The sequence below is a fragment of the Podarcis bocagei genome, assembly GCF_964188305.1.
Source record: "Podarcis bocagei genome assembly, chromosome: 13".
In the NCBI taxonomy this organism is placed as follows: Eukaryota; Metazoa; Chordata; class Lepidosauria; order Squamata; family Lacertidae; genus Podarcis; species Podarcis bocagei.
Genome location: NC_138138.1, coordinates 34,949,971 through 34,962,231, shown reverse-complemented (window position 1 = coordinate 34,962,231; position 12,261 = coordinate 34,949,971). Strand labels below are relative to the sequence as shown.

The following is a 12,261-nucleotide window of genomic DNA, read 5'->3' as shown; positions in this document are numbered from 1 at the left end:
CGCTACAGGATGCGAATGGGGCTCCAGAATGGATCCCGTTCATATCCAGAGGTACCACTGTTTACAATATACAAAGAATAGAAATAAAAAGTCAATTACATAAAATTTATTTTAGGGTTTTGGATCAATAGTCAAATAGTATCTCTTATTCTGATTGCCCCAGCTAAAAACCTTGCAGCCTTTGCTGTCACCTGCTCATCGTGACCTGCCAAGAGAAAGAACACTGTGGTAGTAGTTGGGCAACCCAGAATGGACAATAAAAGAGGGGTGATAATCTCATTTCTCAAGTCTTTATAAAGAGTGCAGGCCAGAAGGACATGCGCCAACGATTCGGTACTGCCATCTCCTCAGGGATATAAGCGTTTTTCCTGTGGAATCTGTTGGAATCGTCCCTCAAGTACATCCAAGGGCAACACATTCAATCTTACAAGAGTAAAAACGCATCAATATTTTCGAATTTCTGGGTTATGCAGATACGGTGCCAGAGAGTCAAAATGGGAGGGTGGAGAGACCCCTATATGAATTCTGGCCTGGCAGCCTGCTGTCACTTGCTAAAGGAAGGACAACCAGGAGGGAGCATGTCTTAATTCTCTATTGAAGGAGTTCCCAAGTCTGTGTGTAGCCACTGAGAAGGCTCTCTCCTGCTTCCCTACCAAGTGAACCTGTGAGGGTGGCAAGAACAAGAAAAGGACTTCCCCCAAAGATCTCAAAACCCGGGCTATTGAGGCCATTAACAGTGCACATATGGAGCCAAATAATGTGAATAAAAGCTGACTCTTTGAAATAAAAATTCTTCCATGCAAAAATATGGTTCAAAAGATTTACTACACAACTTTACTCTGAAGCAACGTGAAACAAATAAAGTTACATTCAGATAGTTGAAGAATGTCTTATACTTGTCCAAGCGTAGCACACTTGGATTCCAATATATATATCTTCAAGTGCTAAAATTCCAAGCTTTGTCCTTCCTCCATTCCAGTCTCCATTAGCCTGAAGCTCCTTTCTTTGAGAGAGATAAGCATATGCATAGACTTGTAATACTAGACCTTCCATGTGATTCTAAGCTAAGCACCTTGTAATTGACCCAGCTGAGATACAGCCCCACTTAATCTAAAACTGCTAGACTCTTCTCTCAGCTTTTCTTTAGCTTCAATACAAGTTTCCATGCCATGCTTCACAATCTAAATACAGACACATTACAGATTTATTTTCCATTTCAGTGTACAATTAAACAATTTTATTTAACACAGGAGCTCACAATATGATAAAGGAAAGAAGATAACATAGCAGAACAAGAAAATTTTAACCCCTTGTCTTGTGAACCCTATGTATGCATTCTATGCACTCAAATTCTTCAGGTCTTATTTCTTATTAGATGTTCCCTTTCATTCAACTCAGGCCGGAACACAATAATGTAGCATTTTGGTGCAAAGATGCAACCCAGCAGGCCAGCACCGGATGCTAAGATAGAAAAGATCTCCACAGCAACCATGTATTTTCCCTTGGTGCTGAGGTAGGTTGGAACAAAAGATACCCAAACACTGCAAAAGACCAACATGCTGAAAGTGATGAACTTCGCTTCATTGAAACTGTCAGGTAACTTCCTGGCAAAGAAAGCTGCAGTGAAGCTGACAAGAGCCAGGAAGCCCATGTAGCTCAAGACAGAGTAAAACATAGTCACAGAGCCCTCATTACATTCCAGTACTATTTCTTTAGTAATTGAGTGCATGTCAACATCTGGAAATGGTGGCGACGATGCCATCCACACAGTACAGATGCCTGCTTGAATAAAGGAACAGGAAACCACAATGGCAATAGCCAGTCTCTTCCCCACCCACTTCCTCATCCTGGATCCTGGTTTGGTGGCCATGAAAGCCAAAACCACTGTCATGGTTTTTGCTAGCACACAAGAAACAGCCACTGAGAAGATAATGCCAAAAGCCGTCTGTCGGAGGAGGCATGCCACAATTCCAGGTTTTCCAATGAATAGCAATGCAGACAGGAAGCAGAGCAGGAGAGAAATTAGCAGCATATAAGTGAGGTCTTTGTTGTTTGCTTTGACAATGGGTGTGTGTTGGTGCTTCAAAAATGTTCCCAGGACCAGAACTGTGATCACAGAAAAAGTAAAAGCAAAGCAGGCTAAACTGATGCCCAGAGGTTCCTCATAGGACAAAAAGGTTGTTTCCTTGGGAATACACATATCCTGATTATTATTTGGATATTTTTCTTCTGAGCATATATTACACTCGTTCATGTCTGAAAATGAAAATACCTGGTCTTAATCAGGGAAAGTGAACACATATTCTGTAGAAATCATGTCTACCTGTATTATGTTGCGCCCCAAGGCCCCCAAGCTCTTTCCCAGTAAATAACTTCAAACGGACACATAAATTTAATTTTAAATTTTGGGGCAAAATTTAGGCCACAACTTTATTGAGTGGTATTGCCTAGGCAGGACGCGGGTGGCGCTGTGGGTTAAACCGCAGAGCCTAGGACTTGGTGATCAGAAGGTCGGCGGTTCGAATCCCTGTGACGGGGTGAGCTCCCGTTGCTTGGTCCCTGCTCCTGCCAACCTGGCAGCTTGAAAGCACCTCAAAGTGCAAGTAGATAAATAGGTACCGCTCTGGCGGGAAGGTAAACGGTGTTTCCGTGCGCTGCTCTGGTTCACCAGAAGCGGCTTAGTCATGCTGGCCACATGACCCGGAAGCTGTACACCGGCTCCCTTGGCCAATAAAGCGAGATGAGCGCCGCAACCTCAGAGTCGGTCATGACAGGACCTAATGATCAGGGGTCTCTTTCCCTTTACCTTTATTGCCTAGGCATTGTTCAGGGACTATAACTGAATCCTGCCTCTCTGGCTGGCAGTCTGTAAGGGTAAACACCAAACGAGGGAGAAACATTGGTGAAGATTGATTGAAGCTCATCCCGGTGTTCCTGTGGTCCTAGCATGGCCCTAGCCCCTTAAGCGGACTTCGGAAGAGATCCTGGACCCCGAGATTCCTTTACCAGAATACCCTATTTCTGGAGGTGCAGGTGATGGCCACACCTCCCCTCCCACACATTTCTATAAACCAATGCCTAACCACCAAACCTTACAAAGTTGTGGCGATTGCTAAGGGGGTAGGCGAAAACCAAGTGGCTAAAGCCAATCTGCCAAATGGAAAAATTCCTAGCCAGCCCCTGCTCCAAAGCAGGTGACCCAATCCAAAGCAAGGCCAAAACAGTAGCACCTAAAATAGGGAGCGCGAAGCAAGTGCTTCATTCCCATTGTGCTGCTACATTTATAGGTCCCTGGGATCACGCCACTCGCCCCAGTTGGCTCAAACAGTCAAGCGCGATCCTGGGGCGCAACAGACAAGGCTTCGGCCACGCCTAGCAACAACACACCCTGTGTGGGTGACTTAAGGGTCCCAAGCACAACCAGGATCCTCGATTTAGGAGGATCACATTTGTAATGGCTATTTTTTTCCATGTGTAATGATATTTGTATTCTAATATACAATGTCATACATTTGAATACAAAAGTTTTCTGTCTTGTCTGGCGGAAGCCCTATTAAGTGGTGTTTGGAGTTTTAACTGACATCTGCGAGGAACATTGTATGTTACAATAATCTGTAAGCAAAATAAGGCTAGGAGTTATGCCTATTTTGTGTGGTATTGAAAGTGTTCTTTAAACCTTGGTGTCACAGATAAAAACCTCACATTTTAACCACTAAACTAGATAGGTATTATTTTCACCTTATTAAAATGCTCAAAATTACCGTATTTTTCGCCCTATAGGACACACTTTTTCCCCTCCAAAAATGAAGGGGAAATCTGGGTGCGTCCTATGGGGCGAATGCAGGCTTTCGCTGAAGCTTGGAGAGCGAGAGGGGTCGGTGCGCACTGACCCCTCTCGCTCTCCAGGCTTCAGGAAGACATCCGCAGCCTAGGCAGCCCTGCGGGAGGTCCCACAGGGCTGTCTAGGCTGCGGATAGCAGCCTGCTTCCCGGAGCGTCGGGGGCCCTGAAAGCAGAGCACCCGGCGCTTCGGGAACACATCCGCTGCCTAGGTAGTCCTGTGGGAGGTCCCGCAGGGCTGTCTAGGCTGCGGATAGCAGCCTGCTGCCCGGTGGGTGGGGTGCCCTGAAGCAGAGCGCCCCTCGCGCCGGGCATACTTCTGCAGCATGGGGAGCCCTGCAGGAGTTCCCCGCAGGGTTCCCCACGCTGCGGATAGCAGCCTGCCGCCCGGCGTGCGGGACACCCTGAAGCAGAGCGCCCCTCATGCCGGGCATACATTCTCAGCGTGTTGGAGCCCTGGGGAGTTCCCTGCAGGGCTCCCCATGCTGCGGATAGCAGCCTGCCGCCTGGCAGTAACTCACGCAAGGCAGACATCGGCCAGCCCCACAAGCTCGAGGGACAGCAGGGAGGCACAGCGCCGCCATCCCGCTGTTCCTCGACCTGGTTCGGTTTCCCTGACCTGCTTTTGGGGGGGAAATAAAGGGAAAAAAATTCCTTTATTCCCCCCCCCCAAAAAAAAAAAAACTAGGTGCGTCCTATGGGACGGAGCATCCTATGGGATGAAAAATACAGTATTCACATAGCAAAACGCAAAGCATAGTAATTTTGGAAGTCCTCCTCTACTGGAACAAAAAGTTGCAATCCCTTTCAAAGTTAATGGATTAAAAAATAGAGCAAAACACTAAACTTTTCTTTTTATGAATTTCCAATTATTTTTGTCTGTACTGCTCTGATTAGGTTGGTCATGTATTCTGCTCATTCTTCATTTCTTCCTTCCATCTTTGTAAATTTCCATTTTATCATGGAAATGTATCTGTAGCATTGTGTGTTGTGTTAGATGAATAGATTGTGGGATCCAATGATCATAAAGAATTGGTCTCCTGCTTCTGCAAAAAATCGAAGGATCTAAACACTCTTCAAAGACTGAATCATAGAATCATAGAGTTGGAATAGACCACAAGGGCCATTGAGTCCAACCCCCTGCCAAGCAGGAAACACCATCAGAGCACTCCTGACATATGGTTGTCAAGCCTCTGCTTAAAGACCTCCAAAGTAGGAGACTCCACCACACTCCTTGGCAGCAAATTCCACTGTCGAACAGCTCTTACTGTCAGGAAGTTCTTCCTAATGTTTAGGTGGAATCTTCTTTCTTGTAGTTTGGATCGATTGCTCCGTGTCCGCTTCTCTGGAGCAGCAGAAAACAACCTTTCTCCCTCCTCTATGTGACATCCTTTTATATATTTGAACATGGCTATCATATCACCCCTTAACCTCCTCTTCTCCAGGCTAAACATGCCCAGCTCCCTTAGCCGTTCCTCATAAGGCATCGTTTCCAGGCCTTTGACCATTTTGGTTGCCCTCCTCTGGACACGTTCCAGTTTGTCAGTGTCCTTCTTGAATTGTGGTGCCCAGAACTGGACACAGTACTCCAGGTGAGGTCTGACCAGAGCAGAATACAGTGGCACTATTACTTCCCTTGATCTAGATGCTATACTCCTATTGATGCAGTCCAGAATTGCATTGGCTTTTTTAGCTGCCGCGTCACACTGTTGGCTCATGTCAAGTTTGTGGTCAACCAAGACTCCTAGATCCTTTTCACATGTACTGCTCTCAAGCCAGGTGTCACCCATCTTGTATTTGTGCCTCTCATTTTTTTTGCCCAAGTGCAATACTTTACATTTCTCCCTGTTAAAATTCATCTTGTTTGTTTTTGCCCAGTTCTCTAATCTGTCAAGGTCGTTTTGAAGTGTGATCCTGTCCTCTGGGGTGTTAGCCACCCCTCCCAGTTTGGTGTCATCTGCAAATTTGATCAGGATGCCCTTGACTGGACCAAGTTAAGTTCATTCCTAAAACTTTTTCTTTCAGGCTTATTGCCACTGATGATAAGTCAGAAAACCATTTTTGATCTCTCGATCTGTGTGTGTGTTTGAAGCTTGATCATACATTTGGAAGTTATCTTCTCTGATAAACTGTTACTAGTACTGCCCATTATCTAGCTACTGTACAAAAGCCACTGTACTTAATGCCCCACCTTTTTCCCTGACAGGGACTCTGAGGCAAATAATTACAGACACAAACCAGTTTCTTCTTCAGCAACTACCTACAGGATTAACAAACATTTCAATCACATGCTAAACCTGGTATATAGTCGTTAATTTGTAGGCACATTCCTCTGAATTCCAGCTAAAGCCATTCACTTGTAAACTGTACAGTTTGTGCAGAATACTCACCCTCCTGAGCCGAAATCTTTCCTTCTGGACATGGGATGCAATCATAACAGCAAAATGGCTCCCCATCTTTCACTCTTTTCCTAGTTCCAGGATGGCACCGCTCAGTACATAAGGAAAGAGGCTGAGACTAATCCATACATGAGAGCCCAGAATAGTAATTTTGAGAATATTGAGATTAGAATATTGAAGCCAACTTTTAGGTATTCTTAAGTTACACTTCCTTTCAGTAAAGTATACCAATTGTGCTAGCAAGTGCAATATTTTTTAATCAACATGAGAATTATAGTACAACAGACTGTTAAGAAACCATATTCTGGAAAGGATGGAGCTTGAGTAAGGGCATAGATTGTGATTCCTTGTATATAAACCAGTCAAGAGATTTCGTTTTTATACTTTTTCCAAACAACTTCTCAATTAATATAGACAGGAATATCTTATCCATCCATCCATTGTAATTTTTCCATTTTCTAAGAAGTTCCAAACCAGACTCTCAGTATTTTATTGGATTTCCTTATTTATAATTAATCTAATTTTAGACATCGGGGCAGAATGCAAGTGCTTACTCAGAACCAGGTGTCTTACTCAAATGGGTGACCATTGAGACTTACCTGGTTAAAATGGCTGGGCCAAGTTATGGAATCCCCATTGATGGTCAACTGTTGGTTGGGATCAACATTCCCAACCTTCACTCTTTGAAATGATTGGTTTGAGGAAACAATCCAGTTGATCACATCAAATCCAGCCACTAACTCTCCATTCTCATCAAAGGAAATCTTGTCCCCACCGCTGTTGTTAAACAAGACACGTCTGAGAAAAATATGTAGCTGGTTTGAGGAGAAGGGAAGAGTTGAGAAAAGGCTGCAGTTGGATCGTTGATAGTAAAGTCATACCCTGTTTATGGTTTTTGGGTGAGAAGGTATTTGCGTGGACAGGCGGAGTCCCCAGATCCCAAGCGCCCCCCCCGTCATGTGGAATAACGACTCAAGACAACGTGCTATGGGATTAAATTGGCCACTACTTTATTAAATTTCAAATGGGGGTAGACCTTGGCTCAGGCATTCGGCGTTCTCCCTCCCCAGTCCCCAGCCGGGGACCTAGGGAGCTTCAGGGTTATCCAGTGTGTGTGTGGGGGGGATGGGCCGGCTCTGGAGAACATATGTTCAAGCAGAGATAGCCGCCCCCATTACGCCACCGCAGGGGAGAGCAATGATGACCTTTCGGCGTACAGTCAACCTCCCTTCAGAAACCCCTTTAACGGGGAACCCTGATATCACCGCCGCAAAGAGGAAGATGGACTAAAGGATTCTGCCGAAGACCTGATACCGCCAAAGTTGTGACATTTTGCTACGGGAAAGGCGAAACCTGCCAATGCAGGGAAATTCCTTTCCGGCCCTTTAACAGCGACCTTAATGTAGCAGCGCCCGCATACCTGTGAAGATAAGTTAACCTGCAAAACCTATGAAGAAAAGTTAACCTGCAAAAGAAGACATTAACTGAGGGTGGGTAGGGTGGGAGAAGCTCTGGAGCCAAGTGAGGATTCCCAGGTAAGATCCTCCCTCTATTGTGTGGGCAGGTAATCCCTCCCCTCCCTGGCCTGGTCTCCTTGGCAACGCTTCCCCCAGGTGGGATTGGACAACTGACTGAGACCTCCAGGTATCCCACCTGAGGAAAGGCAAAGCCAAGCCTATGCTGATGGGGCTGTTCCAGATCTAGGGCTGTGTGCATCCACGCAAAGGGCACCCCCCGTTTTAAGCGGGGAACGGTCATTATGATAAAGAAGCTCACTCTTTGTAATTCAGAAAAGGAGCAGCAGATTCTAATAAATTGACTTTAAAGCACGTTAGGTTCTGAAGCTTCTGTTTCTATATTTTTCAGAGTGTTGAAACACGGTTAATGTTTCAATAATCAATTAGGCCAACACCATTTTAGTTTGTGTTGACTCAGTGAGAAAATGACCAACTTCTGACACCAGAAAGTATTTTATTTTATTTTTTTTTAAAAGTGATTCAGGTGCCTAACTCATTAATTTATATGCACCCACTCGGAAGGTAGCATTGCAAAATACAACAAAAAAAAAATATAAGATGAACATATATAAACCTCACTCTTTGTAATTCAGAAAAGGAGCAGCAGTTTCTAATAAACTGACTTTAAAGCATGTTAGTTTCTGAAACTTCTGTTTCTATTTATTATTATTTTTAAATAAAATATGTGACTTCAAGGGGCATACATATTCATGTAGATCTGCTCCCAGAAGGCCTGGTTCAGGCTCAATAATTTAACAGAATGAATTAGATGCACCAAATTCATAACAGAATTTCTACCTATCACAAAATATGGAGCTGGGCTTTCACTAAAACTGCCATTAGCCCCAGTCTGTGTACAAAGTGGTTTGGGGTGATGGGAAATGTAGTCAAACAAAATCTGGAGGGTGCAACCGGTTGGGGTAACCTGGCTGATTGAGAGAATCAAATAGTAATTTAGAAATCATCCATTAATTTAGGAAACGGAAAGGAAGAAGTGTTATTAAAGTGATATATGTTATATACCTTAGGTTGGGAAGGAATTGGGGACACAGTATTTATGCAAATTAAAGACTATATAGTACATTTATGGTGCTCTGCCTCTTGACAATGTTGAGCATGTTACCTGCCACAATTGTTGATTTTGGTACTTCCATTGACCTCTTCTTTCCATTGCTTGATATTTGAATCTAGTTGAAGACATGTAATGCAAAGCATGAGCTACAGCACAGACAGCATTGTAGATGCTGTAACTGTGGCCATTCATGCTCATCTCAAAGAATGGAGCAGAAAGGCTCTCTAGTTTCTCCTCCCCAGTACAAATATTCCCCATCACATCTTCCACATTTGGATCTGCAAACACACAGTCAAAGGCCTGTTGCCAGAAGTCTCTGATGAAACCATCTCCTTTTGTGCTTAAAGGATTTTGGCTCTCAACAAATGCTTTGAATGCTGTTATGTCATTGGAATGGACTGTGAAGGACAGGACACCATGGAATATTTCTGTGTCCCAATTTTTTTGATATAGCTGTGAAGTGAGCTCCATTGCAGCTGTTGTTATCCACACTATACCTTTTGGTAGACTTGGTGGATGTTCTGCAAAATATGGAATCCATCTCAAAATCACCATGGAATAAGAGTCACCATAAAACACAACCACACTGGCTGTACTATTCAGAAGTTCATTATGTATTTTTAATCCATCTTCAAGAATTTCATCAAATTCAGAGGCGGACATAACCATAGGGATTCTTTTTATAAAGTCAAAACAGATACCTCTCTGGGAAAATTTTGGCAAAACAGTTTGCAAAAACATTTCACCATTTTCATTATCCATTACTAGTACCCCAATCCATATCCATTTGAAATAAAGAAGCAAAGAGAGAATTCCTTTGTATTGAAGTGCTTGATGAGGAACCATCTGGTAGAAAGAAATTCCTGGGTTTCCATCTGTCTTCAATGGAGCAGAGCCATATATGAGCTAAAGTGATTTTAGGGGACAGAAAGAAAAGATGTAATAATAGAATGCATCTTGCATATTGAAGCTTTCAAAACTATTCATGGAAATTGGAAACCAGTGCTTTCACCTCTGCTGATGGAAGCCAACTATAGAATCTCATAGAATTGAAGAGTTGGAAGGGACCCCAAGAGTCATCTAGTCCAAGCCCTTGCAAAGCAAGAATCTCTGCTAAGGCACCTAGGACAGATAGCCATCCACGAGAGCATGAATTCTCACAATTCCATCTCTAGGAAGAATGAAATATATCTGTTACAGAGGATTGGGGACCACCCCCCAGCAGATATATTCAACCTTGGGGGCAAAAGGAAGCAAGAAAATTGCAAAAAACCCCAAAACTCCAACACCACACCACCCCGCTCCAATTTCCACTGATGAATTGATTTGTCAGTGAATTCCACCCATACATTATATTAGCAACTCTTAGAAATACAACGTCAGGTACTGAATTTGACTATTCCAATGCTCGAGTTAGGCATTCATGGCTGAAAGAATATTCAATGATCAATGGCCATCAAGTGGATTTATGCACTGAGAGGAAATGCACTGAGGATTTCCTTGCTCAAAGTTTGCATCTATAATTGCTTGATTACAGCAACATTCTCAGAGCAAAATTCTTATTGACACATTATTTGACCAATGAGAGCAGCGAAATAATCAGACTGTACAACGGTTATAGGATAAAATCAGACCAAATTTTGATTAACATCAGCAGGAAGGGTAATATTTGGCATGCCATTAGCGACAGGATCAGTTCATATTCCACAAGCTCCATGATGATGGAATGGATCTGCTGGATTTGGACCAGCCCAAGCCCATCCCATGGGTGTTGGCCAGGGTTCAATCTTGCTGTGGTGCAAGCCAAGCAATCAAGGTCCCACTAGGTAACCAGGGTGGAGTTTCCCACCAGGCAGATACACAACCCAAGTTTGGGCGTGCTGTGGTCAATCCTGCTCTCAGGCCCCTTATGGGGGTTCCCCTATACTATGTTGATCCTGCCTGATGCCATTTCCTCCTTCATACAAACAATGTTCTTCTGCCTAACAAAAAAAGGACACAATTTCACTAAGGAAACATGAAACAAACCCCAACCAAATGGAAATTAAGTTGAGAGAATAAAATTCATTTCCAGCCCTGTCAACCAGCACCCCCAAATTGCATTTTAAACTCCTCCTAAAATAAATACAGTAACACAAAAGAAACAGCAGCACTTACTGTACAGCATCTTAAAAACCATATCAGGAACAGGAGCCTAAAGCTTGGTTTGCATGAGGGATTCATAAAAAAGGAAGTCACATTATTTTCAAAGCACATATTAATGTCTTGAAATAATAGAATAGGAAATGTGGGGGATCACACAGAGGGAGGGAGGGAAAGAGAAAGCAGAGTTGACTTACCTGTGGAACCTTATACTTATTCAAGACTGTTGCCACATTGATGGAAATTTGGGCATCCACTCCTCCAATGACTGCTATTAGATCTTTCTGTTTCTCACATATGTAGTTAGGGATAAATCTCTCCTCTGTGGATAAAAGTAGCATTGTAGCATGATATGTCCTCCTTGCATTGAAATAGCTGTCATATATGTGGAAGCCCAAAGTGAGATTGGGTAAGAGGTGAGGGTTTTCATTGATCTCTTTGACTGTGAAAGCCAAAGCCAGGATGTGCTGGTAATGCTTAGGGACTATGCTGAAAGAAGTGTGAGATTCTTTTTCAGAAGGATATTCCATACTTAGTTTAGTTATTATCACTGTGTTCTGTGTCTCCTTTTTTAACAATCAATTATTACAGTATTTATATATAAGGTGAGAATATTTATAAGGTGGCCTACATAAATATAAAAGATTAACTATGTCACAAGTCACATTTACTACAACAGCAACAATAACAATTATTTATTATTTATATCCCACCCATCTGGCTGGGTTTCCCCAGCCACTCTGGGCGGCTTCTAACAGAATATTAAAAGCACAATAAAACATCAAACATTATAAACCTCCCTAAATAGGGCTGCCTTCGGATGTCATCTAAAAGTCAGATAGTTGTTTATTTCTTTGACATCTGGAGGGAAGACGTTCCACAGGGCAGACGCCACTACCGACAAGGCCCTCTGCCTGGTTCCCTGTAATCTCATTTCTCGTAGGGAGGGAACCTCCAGAAGGCCCTCGGAGCTGGACCTCATTGTCCTGGCTGAATGATGGGGGTGGAGAATCTCCTTCAGGTATACTGACTGGAGGCGCTCCAGAAACTCTCCATTCTGATTTAAGTAAGTTTTTAGATTTTTATATTTTATTTCATTATAAAGCTTATTTGAAAATTAAGTTAAAATATAACAAAACAGATGGGATGGTGTTTATTATTTTAAACTGTCATGGTTAAGATGGAGCAGATTGGGGAGGCAATCCTATGGCAAGATCCCCCAGGATGAGCATTTTAGGATGCACAGGATCTCGGGCTCAATTACGCTCAGTTGACATTAAGTCCCCAATCCC

At 43.3% G+C, this 12,261-nt stretch overlaps 1 protein-coding gene across 1 annotated transcript; it reads right to left on the bottom strand.

The window, feature by feature from the left end:
- Positions 1-8,528: 8,528 nt before the first annotated feature.
- Positions 8,529-11,689, bottom strand: LOC308571887 (vomeronasal type-2 receptor 26-like). Its single transcript, XM_081167506.1, has 2 exons — positions 11,167-11,689; positions 8,529-9,733 (listed from the first exon to the last, which is right to left on the bottom strand). Exons 1-2 carry the CDS (start codon positions 11,497-11,499, stop codon positions 8,840-8,842), a joined length of 1,227 nt encoding a protein of 408 aa, XP_081023632.1. The 5' UTR covers positions 11,500-11,689; the 3' UTR covers positions 8,529-8,839.
- Positions 11,690-12,261: the final 572 nt, after the last annotated feature.

Coding starts and splice junctions, on each gene's coding strand:
- LOC308571887 (XM_081167506.1), bottom strand. CDS start 11,499: ATGGAATATCCTTCTGAAAAAGAATCTCACACTTCTTTCAGCATAGTC. Junction 9,734..11,166: donor ATAAGTATAAGGTTCCACAG/GTAAGTCAACTC, acceptor AAATCACTTTAG/CTCATATATGGCTCTGCTCC.